This window comes from Eublepharis macularius, chromosome 6 (assembly GCF_028583425.1).
Source record: "Eublepharis macularius isolate TG4126 chromosome 6, MPM_Emac_v1.0, whole genome shotgun sequence".
Classification (NCBI taxonomy): domain Eukaryota; kingdom Metazoa; phylum Chordata; class Lepidosauria; order Squamata; family Eublepharidae; genus Eublepharis; species Eublepharis macularius.
In genome coordinates, this window is record NC_072795.1 from 68,429,016 (window position 1) to 68,444,666 (window position 15,651).

The 15,651-nt window shown below is 44.5% G+C and overlaps 1 protein-coding gene across 1 annotated transcript; it reads left to right on the plus strand.

Annotated features, from left to right (window-relative positions):
• The first annotated feature begins 824 nt into the window (after window positions 1-824).
• LOC129332569 (recQ-mediated genome instability protein 2-like) lies at window positions 825-1,516 on the plus strand. The gene has a single exon (XM_054983778.1). It carries the CDS (start codon window positions 825-827, stop codon window positions 1,242-1,244), a length of 420 nt encoding a protein of 139 aa, XP_054839753.1. The 3' UTR covers window positions 1,245-1,516.
• The last annotated feature ends 14,135 nt before the right edge of the window (window positions 1,517-15,651 follow it).

Here is a 15,651-nt window from a genome sequence, read left to right on the forward strand (position 1 = left end):
GCTTTTATTTACAGTACTTTACTTGTTTTTTTTCCTAAAAGCACCCAGAGCAGGTACTGGTTGATCCACGTAAAGGTTACTGAGAAAGAGTGTGATGCTGTTATTAAAGCAACCTAGTGTAGGAAAGGCTACATTTATAAGTCCAATATTTGAGTGGTGAAAAGAAAAATGCTAGAAAATTCATTCTTCTTGGGGAAATTGGACTATGAATCTCAGCCAGGTTTCTTACATGCTACAGTCATGCACAGACTGAGGAAACTTGAATTTTAAATATTGGTTTCAGGCCATACACACAAGTATGTGTCTATTTTGAAGCGTACAGAAGTAGAAGATTAGAGTAAAACTGGAAACACCCTAGATTAAAAAATTAATACCAAAAAAGCGCAAGTTCTGAGCTCTGAAAGTGGATTATATGAATTAATGTGTTTGCATAATTGTAGATGTATTTTATGGCAGGGCAGGAAAGGAGGGGGGCAAAGGGAGTGTAAGAGGTGGTGGACTGAGGAACAGCGAATTTTATATGGCACTAAAATCTTAACAAGTGCTCCATAGATATTTAAACTTCTTGTTTTGTAGTCATCATGAAGCAGCTCTGCTCCATCCTGAATAATCCCCAGAGACTGCACTTGAAAAAAGGCTAGAGGGCTTATACGATAGTAATTCCTGTTCTGGGGTTATTTTGCATGTATACAGACACACCAAGATTGTCTCCCAGCATGAGGAGAAGCTGAATAACGGAATACGGAGGCAGGGAGTCCGATTTCGCGGGAAGGAAGTGGACGGGCTGAGGGGAAAAAGTGAAACAGGCAGGAAGGAGGAATGACATGATGTCAGAAGGCCTCTCTTTGCAGTCTCCACCAGTGAAGGTTCTGGCTGCACAGCTACAACAGTGCTATCGGGACTGTGATGGTTTATGGCTGTTGGCTCGAAAAGAGTATGGACGGCCCGCATTGCCAGTTCCCCTGGTATGGATGCAGGGCACAATACTGACTGTGGACCAGGATGGCAAAGCGGTGAAGATGGAAGATGAAAGTGGCTCTTTCACGGTTCAGGGGGCAGACAAGGTCCCCAAAGGGCAGCCTTGCCTCAGTGCGGGGAAGTATGTGATGGTGATGGGACTGGTTCTGTCCTGTAGCCCAGAGCCCATCCTTCGAGCAGTGAAGATGACCGCTCTTACGGACAGTGTCTTGTATAGAAACATGTGGGGGCTGGAAGTGGAGGATTTACACAGAAATCTCCCTTAGTGGTGGAGGCTGCTTCAGTACGCTTGCTTTCCAAAGAAACTGAAGTGCTGAATAACCTTTTGATTTTGCCTTTGAAATAAATTTTAAACTTTTTCTTTGGAGAACTCGAATTAGCTGGAGAAATCCATCTACTTAAGTTACTGTAGGAATTGAGAGCAGTGCGGACAGAGGAGTGCATTTTTGAATAGTGGACTATTTCCAGATAAGTCAATTTGGATAAAGCAGCATCAGTTTGTACAGTGGAAGACTGATTAAGAGTTGCCCCCAATAAAATATCCAGTGGGGGGGGGGGAAAGATTGTCTCCCAGAACAAGGATGTGAGAGAGCTTGCACCCCTTTTCCCAGAAACTGTATTTTAAAAGAAACTTTGTGCAGAATTGGAATTAGAGGATTCTTCCTCTTAGTTTGAAAACAGGTGTTAAGAAAGATGCGCACAATCTGAAAAGGGCCTTATTTTTTCTCGACACCATCCTGCATTTTGTTCCTTTAAGCAGTGCAGCTCTTGCCATTCTGTTTAGGTAAAAGGCAAGTTCATATTATGCTTAAGTCATATTGTGCTTAATTTACATTGGCTTTCCATATGTCAACACATGCTTTTCAAACCTTCTTGATCAGCTTTTATCCTCTGATGGGCATAAGCTCTGATGATTTCCCCTGAAAGGCTACCCAACTGGAGACATACCTTGTGCTTTATGCTTGATTGCTCGTCAACATCCTTTTAATGCAGAGATTAGTATTAGTGTCTTAACTGGCTAGATACAGGCTCCTAACAGCTAAATTGAGCCACCAAAGAAGCAGGACTTAAGCTATTTCCCCCTCAAATTCCAACCTTCCTCATCTAGAGAGCAATTCAAATCTCCTTAAATAATATCTGTTTAATTTCACATTGAATTATATTTCTGTTAAGCTGTATTTGAGCAGCAGCTGCTACCATTTTATATTTTAGATGGACTTTGAAAATTTGCTTTGATTCTCTTTCTGTGCAAAATGTTTAATTTGTTTCCTTTGAAAGAAAGCAGCATGTACCATTTTCCAGTCAGGCACAGTGTGAACCATCCATTGTTTCAGTTCCCAAGTTTGCACTGAACAGGTATAAATCGAGATGAGCCATTTTCTGCAGTGTGTGAGAGACACTAAGTTGAGTTGATAGAAGCAGTGTTTAAGTAAGCTGCTGTTCTTTTTCTGTATATCTACGTTTACAAATGCATCTCTGCATGATAAGACTGAGGTGCAACCACAGGAAGTGCTATGTTATTATTGAATGATTAAACCAGCATCTCTCTATCTGTGGGCATATTCCTAAGAATGAAGTTACCAGTATCACAGTACCAACACTCACCCTATGGCAGTGGTTTTCAAACTTTTTGAAGTGGAACAATTTCTAAATTTAACTCTACTTTTTGTGAATTACTTCCAAACTAACTTACCTCTCCCTAACTTAAAATAAGTATCTCATATCAGTCACTCCTGATATATTTAGTATGTATAAGTGTATACTAGTATTACTGAGCAAGAGGCTGTACTTCATGGGCATTATGTAGAAGCAAAGCCAAATTTGCCATCAAGCTTCCCCAAGCATCCTCTCCCAGCTCAACTCATTCTGCCTCTTTGCTCCTAGGATGAATCCACACGGCTCAAGTTTGCCATTATTTGCCCTCCGTTTATGCACTTGTCGGAGGGCTGTTCACATACTCTCACCTCAGTCCCGCCATTTTTTCGCATCTGTCGTGCTGCGCCTCAGACGAGTTTGTCATGCTTTCCAATGCTTCTCTTGTGCAGTTCTCACCATGGATGTGAACAAATAGAAGCGGTTCACAAAGAGACCGCCCCCTGTTAACCACCCCCACTTCCTTGTTTCTTGCCTTTCCGGAACACCGTCCCTCTTTGCCAAGCAATTCTTATGTTCCCAACTCTGTCCGAGGCATGCCCGCACCCCCGTCCAGTTTATTTTTTGTTTAAAGGGTGCTTTCCTAGCACTATTGCGCAATTCCATTTCAATTCCCAAGCGGTTTGGGAAGGGGCATTGTAAAAAGCCTGTGGAGGCATCAAGGGGGGCCCCCCACCATTTTTATTACAGTGAATAATGTTTTACTGCCAAAGGACAGCCTAGGTAATTTCCGATAAGTGGACTGTGGCTGCAAAAGTTGACTCTTTCCAGGTTTTTTTTTTAATTTAAAATTATCGGTATGGCGAAAAATCGCTATCCTATGAATATAGTTGAGCGGTAACACAATAGTCTGTGGTAATTGGCCATGCGAACACCTGTGTCCCACCAATGTCCACAATCTTTTTCAGTGACCCATTGTGCTCTCCTGGGGCTCTCTGACCAACAGAAAATGCTACTTCGGTCTCGCATGGCCTGAACGTGTGATAAAGCATGGTGTTTTCTATTAATCAAACGTATTTGCAATACAGTGGAAAATCAATATAGCAGAAATCTCTCATTAAATTAAAAAAAAATGTCATGTTGTCATCAGCGACGGTGGATCTAGACCCGCCCCTTATCCCCTTTTTCTCCCAGGGATGTGAACGAAGTATAGTGTGACGCTGACTCAGTAAGAAAGGGAATGTGAACACAGCCTGGGACATCGCGGGATAGAATCCAGCGCAATAAATGTGCAGGAAAACCGGAAGGTAGGGAAGTGTGGATTCAGCCATAGTCTTGTGAGAGAGTTGTATTTGCAACTCATTTTTTGGTCCCAGCCCACAGACTGAAAACCACTGTCCATTGGGCATATCTATGTTAGTGTCCTTGTGAAATGTATCACAAGGACACCAATGTAAGTTAGTTTTACCTTAGAAGTACAATCCTTCAAACCCCTCCCCCACCCAAATTACACAAATTCATGTATTAGTTGCATAACTGACACTTGCAGACTTCACTGGAGGTAAATGCAGTTAATAATAATAATATTAATAATAGTAACTGTTCTTATATATCAGTCTTCTAGACAGATTAGTGCCCCACCCAGAGCAGTGAACAAGTTAGTATTATTATTATCTCCACAATACAGCTGGGGAGCTGGGGCTGAGAGGAGTGGCTTACCCAAGGCCACTGAGCTCATGGCAGAGTGCTGATTCACAGCTCAACCACTTAACCTTTGTGCTACAACAGTGCTAGAAAGGACATTTAGGAGCAAAGATGACACTGGATTGTCCCATATTATGTTGGGTACATCTTCATGGGGGCTTCTCCTGCTCCCTATTAGACGCTTAGTACCAAATTGGAAGTTTAGAATACTTTCTCTGAAAAAGGGGGAAAAAACCCAATGTAGTGCAAACTGATCTTGTGGGATTACTATTTGAATATTCCAGGCAGTGTTAGTCTCCATTATTCCAGCTATTGTCTTCTTTTGTGCAGAACAGACCTCTAGATACAGGGGCGTAATGCATGCACAGATGCAACCTTACTTCCTGACCATATTAATTATCATCTGCTCTCTTCCGTAATCTTTCCCATCTGTTTTGTTTCATAACCTGTTCCCCCAAGTGCACATTTGTTTGCCTAGTATACTCCTTGAATCTCGAATGCAATGTGAAACAACAGTTTAAACAGGAAATGGACTCAGGAATCACTGTAAACAAGACAATGGGAATATCTTTCCTGTAGTCATCCAAAGCAAACTGTCAGTATGGTTATGGTGTCAATATGGGGTCTATAAAATTGTGCCATTGAACAAAACAAATGGTAGAGTGTTAAACTGCAGCCACAAAGTGGGCTCCTGAATGTAGAACTATAAATACTGTACATATAATAAATTAACATATATATTAAGGGGAAATATCTATTTATGAAAAGGTTCTCAACACAGTAAGAACATTTCATGTCTTTTTTGGGTTCGTGATACATAGCCAACAAGTCTAGAAGGGTAAAAATAGCCTAGTTATCTGTTCATGCAACCTGGAATATAGCAGAGGATTATGAAAACAAAACAGTTCAATGTAGGTTGTATCTAAGTTTCCAACGCTTGCTTTCTTTAGCTTGCCCTTGCCAGGGTGTCACTACTAGTGGGTCCCTGTATAATTCTTAAAAAGGCAACAGTCAGAATATAGTGAATCTAAGCTATCTATAAAGGGGAGATTTATCACCCAGTTGAGATGAAGCTTCATAGCGATGAAGTGGAAGCCTTTTGTGCAAATCATGGACAAGAGCAGATTTCCCACCCCCAAAGTACAGTGGTTAATGATGTCAGATATGCAACAAGATGCTCTCAGTATCTGAATATAGACAGAACAAAGTAATTTCTGTAAAGAGAGTTGGATCTGTAGATCACCATGGACAGAATCTGACACTCATTTAGGGTGTGACGGCTTTTTTAGTGGGTAGTACCAGTCATATTTTATGTGTAAATATAAAAATATCCTAAGTATGTACTCTAACTGAATATAGGAAATTGTGGTGTCATATAGGTTCTCGTTCCAGGAACCCAAAATAAGATATGGGTCTCTACCATACGTACACATTTTGGTAAACACATTTTTCAGCTATGTAATATGTGAAGTGGTTGCAAAAATGTCCCGAACATATAAATTATATGGTTAGGATTGTATTGTCTGAAAGTGTATGCTCTGGAAGCCATAGCCATTCTATTCTATATTGCTTTGTGGAAGAAACTTTCTGAAATGCAAGAGACATATCCAAATCTTTGGAAGGCACCCATTTTCAAGAGGTTTATCAAGATGTTTTGGAGATCTTGAATAAAAAACATCATTAGGATGGCAAAATCTATAGTGTATGTAATTGCTTAACTTTGTAGCGCCTGATACTTGAAACACAGACAATTAAAATGAGATAAGCAAAGGGCAGATATGTGCTTCAGTGAAACAGAGTTGGGATGACATCATCATCATTTCTGGGAGGATCTCCATTTTTGATCTTATTTTCCCTGGGAAGTTGAAGGGAGTGTCTGAAGGGTACAGATAAAACATCCTGTTCTATTTCTTCTGTCATCTGAAAGAATCAATTGAGGACTTCTGTGGGATATGTACAGTAGTTTTTATTAAAACTAGAATGGGATATGTACACTAGTTTTTATTAAAAATCATTTTCATATAATGGATATTGCACAAGAATTTCTTCAATAGCAGAATAAGAGGCAAAATTCAATGGCTCTTTATATCACTATCTTCAACCCAGGAAATGCCTCACCTGTTGAATTTCTGCCTCTCATGTAGTTGTTGAAGACATAGGCATTCTGCCAGAAAAAAGACTGAAGCTTCATTCCTCATGTATCCAGCAATAGCCATTAATATCTTCCATCATCTTTTTCATCCAAGCTATTTGAGTATTGAGCTTTTATACTCTGTCTCTCCAGATGCATTGAAAGCAGTTAGGTCTTAAACCCACATGGGATTAAGCCCATTTATTAGCTTCATATGGAATTTAGACATTTTGCAACAGCAAGAGTCTGATCAGTAAGTCATATTCAATAACATAAAACTGATCAATAAGAAGTATATTCAGGCTGTTGGCACTGATCTGAAGGATACCTTTGTATGCAGTTTTGATGGCTGAGCAATTTTACTGGTAAGTGCCAAAGATTAGGTGTCCTTGCATGTGTTGGCCTAATAAAATTAAAATGTGTTAAAGCATGAGCTGGCTTGGGATAAGCCTAAAACAAAGTAATACAGAAACTCACATGAATAGTTCCTTGACCCTTGTGGCATAGCAGGATTAGTTTGTCAGAGATCTGTGTTGTTTGAAGGAACTGAGATGGTGATCAGAGGTCCTGTGTAGCATATGCATCAAGGTGGGCAAGTTCTGTCTAATAATAATTGGAGGATCCCAGGACATTTAAAATGTAGCTATTTCTATCTTTGCTCAATTTAATGACCTGTTGTGCAGCAGGTGGAATAAAGAAAGACTCCTTGCAAGCTGATGTTGTATGCTAGTGCAGGTTGTTTAGGATTCTACATAGAAACCACACAGAAACCCCTCCGTTCTGTCAATCAAGTTTCTCACTGACCACTACTCAGTAATGGCAGTAATCAAAATGAACAGCCCTTCCCCATCGTCTTTAGTGGATGTGTCATGGTGAACACATGATGCTGCCGTATAGTGGGTAAGGCCCTTGGTCTATCAAGGTCAGAACTGTCTGCTCTGACTGGCAGTAGCTCTCCGGGATCTCAGGAAGAGGGCTCGCATCACCTCCTACCTTATCTTTTTTTCAGTTGTAGATACTGAAGATTGAAGCTTGGATTTTCTCCGTGAAGAACAGGCGGTTTGCCAATGAGCCATGGTTATGCTGTTCATTGCTTGAAGAATGAACAAGTCATAGATTATAGAATTAGGAATTAGCCCAATTATTCCAAGTGAGGCAAATTCTGGTGAAATTCTTAAAAGGTGTGCATTTGAAGGGACAAGCTTTGATTTGTGAATAAGGAAATCTCTTGTTTCTTTTCTAGTTAAACTAGTTAATGGAAGAGATTCACGTATGGGAAACCCACAACCATTTTTACAAGTCAGTTTCCAAGCTAGGTAGACAAATATGGTAGAGTTCAATGCTATTGACAGTTTCATTTTCCTGTTGTGCAAATGTGGTACATAAAGGCCAAGAGTTCTGAGATTAATTCAATCATCTTCCTTTAGCAACACCATGTGGGAGGCAAAATAGTCTCCTTAGCAACACTTCCTATCTGATCAATGAGTGATGCTAATAAACATGGAAGCAAATTATGACAACATCCAGACTCACTGACATCTTTTTATAGCCACATAGGTGATGCTTTGGCAGCAGATAATCAGGAAACTTCTAAACGGCTGGGGCTGGGGTTTGTGGGCCGTTTAAAGGGACCTGCCGCTTGCAAGCTGCAGGAAAAGTTTAAATGGCCATTTCTTCAGGGAAATGGCCATTTAAACTGTCCCTTTCCCAATACGACTCAAACGAACCCGAACCAGTAACCAGTTCGTAGAAGTTCGTAGAAAGGAGCTTCCACAAACCATGGTTCGCGAACCATGAACTGGCCTGGTTCGTGCGTTTTTTTGGGGGCGTAATTGGATTTGTGCCCATCTCTATGTATAACAAGTGGGAGGAAGAGGAAGTAGAGCAAACCATCCCCTACTGTGACAGGAATATGGTAATAATAATTTTTTTTTTGTAAGTTAGTCTCCCCCCCTTCTCCTGCTGGAAAAGAAGCAGGGTGGAGAAAATATGCCTGCAGGAGTAGACCATATCAGGTGGCCATAGAATTGCCAGGTCCTGCATCAGTGTGATGACATCACTTCCAGGAAGTGACATTATCACGCAGGGCTGGGAAGCACATGCGCCTTTCACTGTGGGCCAATTTGGACCCCAAGTGGGCCTGATTTGGCCTGTTTGGGGCCCAAATCTGCAAAGCACAGGAGTGCTCTTGGGGCAGCTTGATGTTGTTAGTGACATCACATTGGCCCTGGGAGCACACCCAGGAGGCCCGTTCCTCATCTTTCCTCCTGCCAGCCAGGTAAGCGGTGGCAGGGTGGGGGGGGAGGCAGAAGCAGGAGATCCCTCCACCCCCACCAGGGGAATGGGATCCCTAGGTGGTCATTGTCTTTGATGACTTCCCTCCACTGTGTTCTGGCTGTGCTTGGAGTTCTTTGGTTGGAGGCAGGTCGAAGTCCCCTTGGAATGCATCCATCTCTGTATTTTTTGTGTATCTTGGTCTGTGTTTTCATGTCATCACTTATTAATTCAGATGCTTAGTCCTTCCTCATATATTTAAAAATGTTTTCAAAGTTATCTTTAATTGATCTATGCTGAGGGACTAAGCAATCTGATGGGATTGTATTTCCTTTGCATAACATATGGGACCTGACTTAGGACATGCTACGACTGAAATCTTGCTTCTGCACAAAGCACAATGAGCATATTAGGCCAAATTAGTCTCTCTGAAACAAAGCTTTAAAGCAACAGAGAAGGCTATGTAAGGGTTGACTTCTGTGGTCTGTGTTTCCCCATTGCAGCATCTCCTTGCAGCTTTGTTCACATCAGAAAAACTTTGATTGCCTTGAATCAGTTTCTGGCTGTCCCTTGAATAGTTTTCTCCTTCTGACCAAGAGTAGAATTTTTGTAGAGCAGTTTCTGAACCGGTGGCTACCCTTTTGACTCTTTCTGGCACTACCCACATCTCCTTTTTAGACGATTAAAATGTACATCAAAATAAAATACTTGAATGCAAAACATTTGCAAAAAAAGTTATTATACCAATACCAGAGAGCCACTATTAGCTGCATCTTCCTGTCAAGCATACACAAGGGCAAAACTGGTTTACCGTTGTGGAATAGCTTTCAGTTTTCAGCCATGTTCTGTAACCCAAATTTAGGACATAAAAGTCAATAATTTGGTCTTAATTCATGCTTCTTTCACAGGAAATGAACCCTTATATAGTGTCTCAGTATCATGGAATAAAACCACACCTGGAGTCCTGCTGACTTCTCCGTTGGACTCTTTCACTACACTACAGAACAGTACTATCATTATCAACCAAGTAGGGGATATTAGTATTCTCTAGAAGAATACTGAAGTGCGGCTTTCACTTAGTTTTCTCAAAGAGCTACTGTGAGAGCTGTTTCATAAAACAGAACATCTGAGGGATGGCTGGGAGTGAGTGTGATAGTGTATCTTTCTGTCTTGCTTTTATTTCTTCTTCAGCACCTGGGACGCGAGACACAGATCCCCTTGAACATCTTTATTTGGATATACCTTGAGACTCCAAGGATCTATTTCTAGGGAGCAGTGATGAGATTTGGCAATAGGAACATTAGATGCAGGTGTTAGAAAGCTTTCCTTCAAAGCCACAGTGAAAAGAAAGTGAGAGAATAACATATTCACTTTAATTTTGCACATAAGAGGTACTAAAGTAACAATCTGATGTGGGCCAGAATTTAATATTGCAAATCAGAGCTTCTTTGATAAATAATAATAAAACATGGCATTCAAGTTCTGGCAGCTTTGTGCTAGTCTGACTAATGCAAAGATAGTATCAGTAATTAGGTAAAAAAGGAAACATGATGGAAAATTTCCAATAGTTGGGTTATAGAAAGTGTTGTTGAAGTTATAGAAAGTGCTTGTGTAGCTTATGTGCAATGGGTTAATGAAATATAGTGTCATTTTGAGGGAACTATTGTGATGCAGTGGCTAGAGTATCCAGCTGGGACTGTGGTGATCCAGGTCCAAATGTACATTTTTCCTTTACTAGGTGACCTGGGGCTAGATCCCCTCCCTTGAGTTGGTCTGAGGATAAAATGGGATGAAGAAAAACCTATGTTAGGGGGGGAAATGTAATAGATAAGTGAGTATTTCCAGCTGATCACAGGGTATAAGTGACTGGGCTGTTACCTGGGAGATCTCATCTCAGCCATGAACTAACTAGGTGATCTCAATCAATCAAGTTTATTATGATACAAGATCAGCTCCATAGAGTCAGCCATAACAGAAATAAGGATAAAAAAGAAGTAAAAATAAAATAAAAAATACAGAGGGCACATGTAGTGCGACAAGCACAGAATGCAGATGGGGGGCGGGGGACACAGAGAAATAATATCTACCTCCAACAAAGAAATAAAGTTATCGAGGCTTAATCATCCACTTATGTATCCGACATGCCTGAAGACAAAATCTAGCAACTTTATTTATTATCTCCTGGGAAGAGTCTGCAAAAAGGAGGGAGGTGTAAAGTTGTGCAGATCTTCCTGGTAAAGTTGACAAAATTGGAGCTATATATTGAGTTTGGATGTCATTATAGAATGAGCAGCGCAGCAGAACATGTTCAATAGACTCTGCTTTCCCTGTATAACATGGGCAGAGCTGTTGAGAGAGTGGAACACGATGGTATCTTCCTTCCAAGAGGTCTGAAGGTAGAACATTGAAATGTGCAAGGGTAAAAATTCTCCAATATTTGGGAATCTCAAGAGATCTAAGATATTCTGCTGGTCGGAAGCATTTGGCGTATTGCAGAATCATTGGATATTTATTTTATTTATTTTACACGGTCCACTCTCCCTACAAGCAGGCTTAGAGCTGATAACAACATAGTTTGAATCTACATTAAAATTACCATTCAAAACCATTAAAAACTTACAATTTAGCAGTAAAAAGAACAGTTCGCAGGGTGACGGGGAAGGCCAGAGCTGCCTCCTCCAGCCCTTCCTGCCCTTCAAATGGCTGCCGCTGTGGCCACTTGAGGGGCAGGAAGGGCCTTCTCTATCGCCTACACTGCGAGGAGGGCTGGAGCCACCGCCGCCACCACAGGGCAGCCAAGAAGGCTGGAGCCACTGCCACCCCACCGCCTCCACAGCTGCAGGGCCAAGGTAAGTGGGGTGGGGGTGGGGGACTGGGGGGTGGGGACATTTAAAGGGCCCTGCTGCTTGCAAGCAGCAGGAAAGAGGCCCTTTAAACGTCAGCTATCAGGCACGGGAATCCCCCCCCACCTGCCAACTGAAGTTTAAAGGAACCTGCCACTTGCAAGAGCCAGAGAAAGGGCTCTTTAAACTCGGCCCTGAAGCTTCCTGAAGCAGTCTGAATGCTTCGGGAAAGCTTTGTTTTGGGATTTCCAAATCCTAGCCACCATGCTGGCCTCGATTCAGTTATCCCGAATCTTTACAAATCTGGTCCGATTTGGGTAAAATTGTAAACGCGAAATGCACACCCCTTTACTGCAGTGCTTGCTACAGTGGATTACTTAGCAATCGGACTGTCAATCACAACTGGCTGTAGCAGCACTCCCCTCCTGCACCTCCCCTGGCAGCATCAGTCAAAGAGGGGATTGGGGAAGAGATCAGGGACTCCTCTTCCTCTGGCCCCTCAGCCACTGCTTGGCTTGTGCACAGCCCTCCCACGGCCCTGCGGAGCTGGCGGGGACCTCTGCCTCCCCAGCCGCTGCAGGACCTTAGGAGGGCCTCACCGCCAGGCTGAACCTTTCTGTGTCTCTGGAAGCCCGAGGAGGCAGCGGGGAGGCAAACTGTTTTGCCCTCAACTCGCTTCTTATCCCTGCATCCTTGCATACTATGCCTGCATGGGGATGAGTGAGTGGTTGGTTACACGGTTTGCCTTTTGTATAGTAGGATATGAACTCATGTGATCACACTACTGTACTGTTTGCATATTTATGAATCAATGGTAGAGAATGCTGTACTACGCATGCCTAGTTTCTACAGAAGCTGAAAGACAGGACAATGCATTCCTGCATGTGCTCCAAAAAAAAAAAAAAAAGGAAAGTTGGGCGGGAATGCACCAGTGTCATTTGTGATGAGGCTCAGATAAAGAATGCATTTTCTGTTTTGGGACCTTTTTTACCCACAATAAACACCCACAAAACATGCATGAGGACAATGCATGTGAAAGATGAGTTCTCCCTCTGAGGCGGAGGACATCTTGGGTGATTCCCACCGTCCAATCGGGGAGGCAGGAAATGAAACATCTTTCTTCCTCTTCCCTTGTGGGTGGGATCACCCTTGGTTTCCCCAGTTCTTTTCCTGCCTCAGGGGAGAGCAGTAGGGTATAGGCTAGCTCTGCTACCCTGTCCTACTATTTACTCTTTACTCTTTATTCACCTTTTGTCTTTGCCTTTTCCCTTCCCACTTCAGCCTTAGAGTCTTACCTTTCCTTGTTCAGTCCCTTTCACTACTCTGTGCTATCTTCCTTCTTGGTCCATACCCTTATTCTTCCTTCCCTGCGGAGAGGAGTCCCCTACTCGCAGGGAGACCAGGATGGCTACAAGGGAGTCTTCCGACTCTGAAGACTCTTTCATGGACAAAGCTGGAGACGGCTCCCTAGGACCAGTCCTTCCAGCGGCAGGGGACGATCCGGCGGGAACCGACGCGCCGCGGAGGCCTGATCGGTCCCCCGGGGAAGACTCTCCGAAGAGAGAACACCCTGCAACAAAGCGCCCTCGTCTGTCTTCACCCAAGCCAGAGAGGGCAGCGCGCCATGGAAAACGAAAGCAGACCGGCGAGATGGCGCGCGACTCGATTTCGGCGGGAACGGCAGCCAGCCGCGACTTCCCGCCAAAACGCGGCAACGTGCTTCCCAACCTCCCGGCGGGAGAACTTGAGCACGGATCGGGGCCCTCGTCGCAGGATCTCAGTGCGATGCCTTCAGGAGCTCAAGTAAGTGATCCTTCTGAGGAGCTGTCGCCCCAGATCTTGGCTGCCATCAGGAGGTCCCTTAGAGAGGAGATCTGGGCCATTAGCCGGGGGCAGACTTCAGATCCTGATCGTTCTCAGCCCATACCAGACCAGCCTATTCCGGGTCCTTCTCACCAGAGAAGCACCTGGCCCACTAAGGCGGCCCGCAAACAATCTCTAGGCCCGACCACTAACAAGGTCTCGGCCTGCTATGATGAAGATCTCTCCCTCAGTGACATCTCAGAGGAGGGAGAATTTCTGTCGGAGGAGGAGCAGGAGTTAGACCCCACCACTGCCCAACCATCCAATAGGTTGTTCCAGCTGGAAGATTACCAATACCTACTCTCCAAGACCCTTTCAGCCCTGGACCTCAAGGATCCATCTGAGGGAGAGGAGGAGAGAGAGGAGCCGAAGCCCTCGGGCCTCAAGGCTAGACCCAAAGGGAACAGGGAATTCTTCCCCAGGTCAGACGAGGGTCCCAAACTGTTCCCCTTCCCAGAATATTTCGAGCGCCAACTCAAGGCCGAGTGGCCCACTCCTGCAGCCACAAAACAGGTACCCAACTATATGAGAAAGTTATATGTCTTGCCTAACTTTGTGGACGAGCTCTTGCAGGTGCCTGTGATTGATGCCCCGGTGGCAGCGCTACAGTCTCAAGGTCTTCTCTCCGAGGACGGCCAAGGCAACATTCGAGACGGCCTGGATAAAAAAGGGGAAGCCGTGCTGAAGAGGGCACACGAAGCAATGGCTATTTCCATCAAAGCCTCGGCCATAGCCTCTATGGTATCCAGAGCCTCGGTGGTGTGGATCAGGAGGATGATCCAGCTGCTTCCCGAGAACAACAGGAGGCTAGCGGAAGGAGCTAATAGGATCCTCAAAGCATCCACCTTCGTGGCGGATGCCACCTTGGACACCCTGTCCCTGACATCGAGGGCCATGGCATCTACCGCGGTCTCTAGACGACTACTCTGGCTTAGAACCTGGCAGGCCGACATGCAAGCCAAGATTATCCTAGCATCTTACCCATTCCAAGGAGGGAAGCTATTTGGAGATCAGCTGGAAAAAATATTGATAGAAACCAAGGATAAGAAGAAGGCCCTCCCAAGGTCCCTAAAGTACACCTCCAGGAGACCAAGCAATTACCAACCATTTTGCTCTCATCACACGTTGGCCAGAAACAGACAGGACCACAAGAGAGCCTGGAACCCTCCCAGGGGCCATCCCAAGCGGACTGGTTTTCACTCCAAGTTCAACAGGTCTCAAGGATTCCGCGGCAACCGACAGGAATCCGACGATAAGGGTCAGAAGCCCTGACTATCACGACGCCCCGGTGAGGGGAAGACTTCTCCTGTTCCGCAAGACCTGGGAGGAATCCGAGGCGGACGCATGGTCCTTAGAGATTGTGTCCAATGGTTACTTGATCGAGTTTGCCTCCCTTCCACCGGAACGTTTTATTCCTTCCCCCCTCAAGAAGAATCAGTCCAGAAACCACATAACTCTGAAAGCGATCCAACACCTTTTGGACATACAGGCCATCGAACCAGTGCCCCCTGCAGAGCAGGGGCGGGGAGTATATTCAATTTTCTTCACGGTTCCCAAGAGGAACGGGGACTGGCGTGCCATCCTCGACCTCAAATACGTCAATCGACATATCAAACTCAGGCACTTCCGAATGGAGACTCTTCGATCCATTGCCGAGGCATTGCAGGAAGGGGAGTTCCTGACCTCGATAGACCTGACAGAGGCGTATCTGCACGTTCCCGTCGCCGCACCACACCGACGGTTCCTCAGATTCTGCGTCAAGAAGGATCACTTTCAGTTCAGAGCACTTCCCTTCGGTCTGTCCACGGCCCCACGGGTATTCACCAAGCTCCTAGTGGTTCCCATTGTCAAATTACGGGAGAAGGGCATTCACGTGCACCCGTATCTGGACGACATTCTGATAAGATCCGCCTCCGAGTCCGATTCAATCAGGGAGACAATGTTCACCATTCAATTCCTACAGAGCCACGGCTTCTTGATAAATCAACACAAGTGCTCACTGCGTCCTTCACAAAGACTCGAGCATCTGGGCCTGATGATAGACACAAAGAAGGGCAGCTTCTTCCTCCCGGAGGACAAGAGAGCCAAGACCAGGAAGCTTGCGTCACAGATAATCAGGAAACAGGCGTCTCCACTCATGGAACTCTCGAAGCTAATGGGTCTGCTCGTGGCCAGTTCAGAGGCCATCTACTGGGGCAAGTTCCACGCAAAGCCACTTCAGGCCTTCCTGCGCCCCTACCAATGGCAGATCGCCCAGAGATCGAA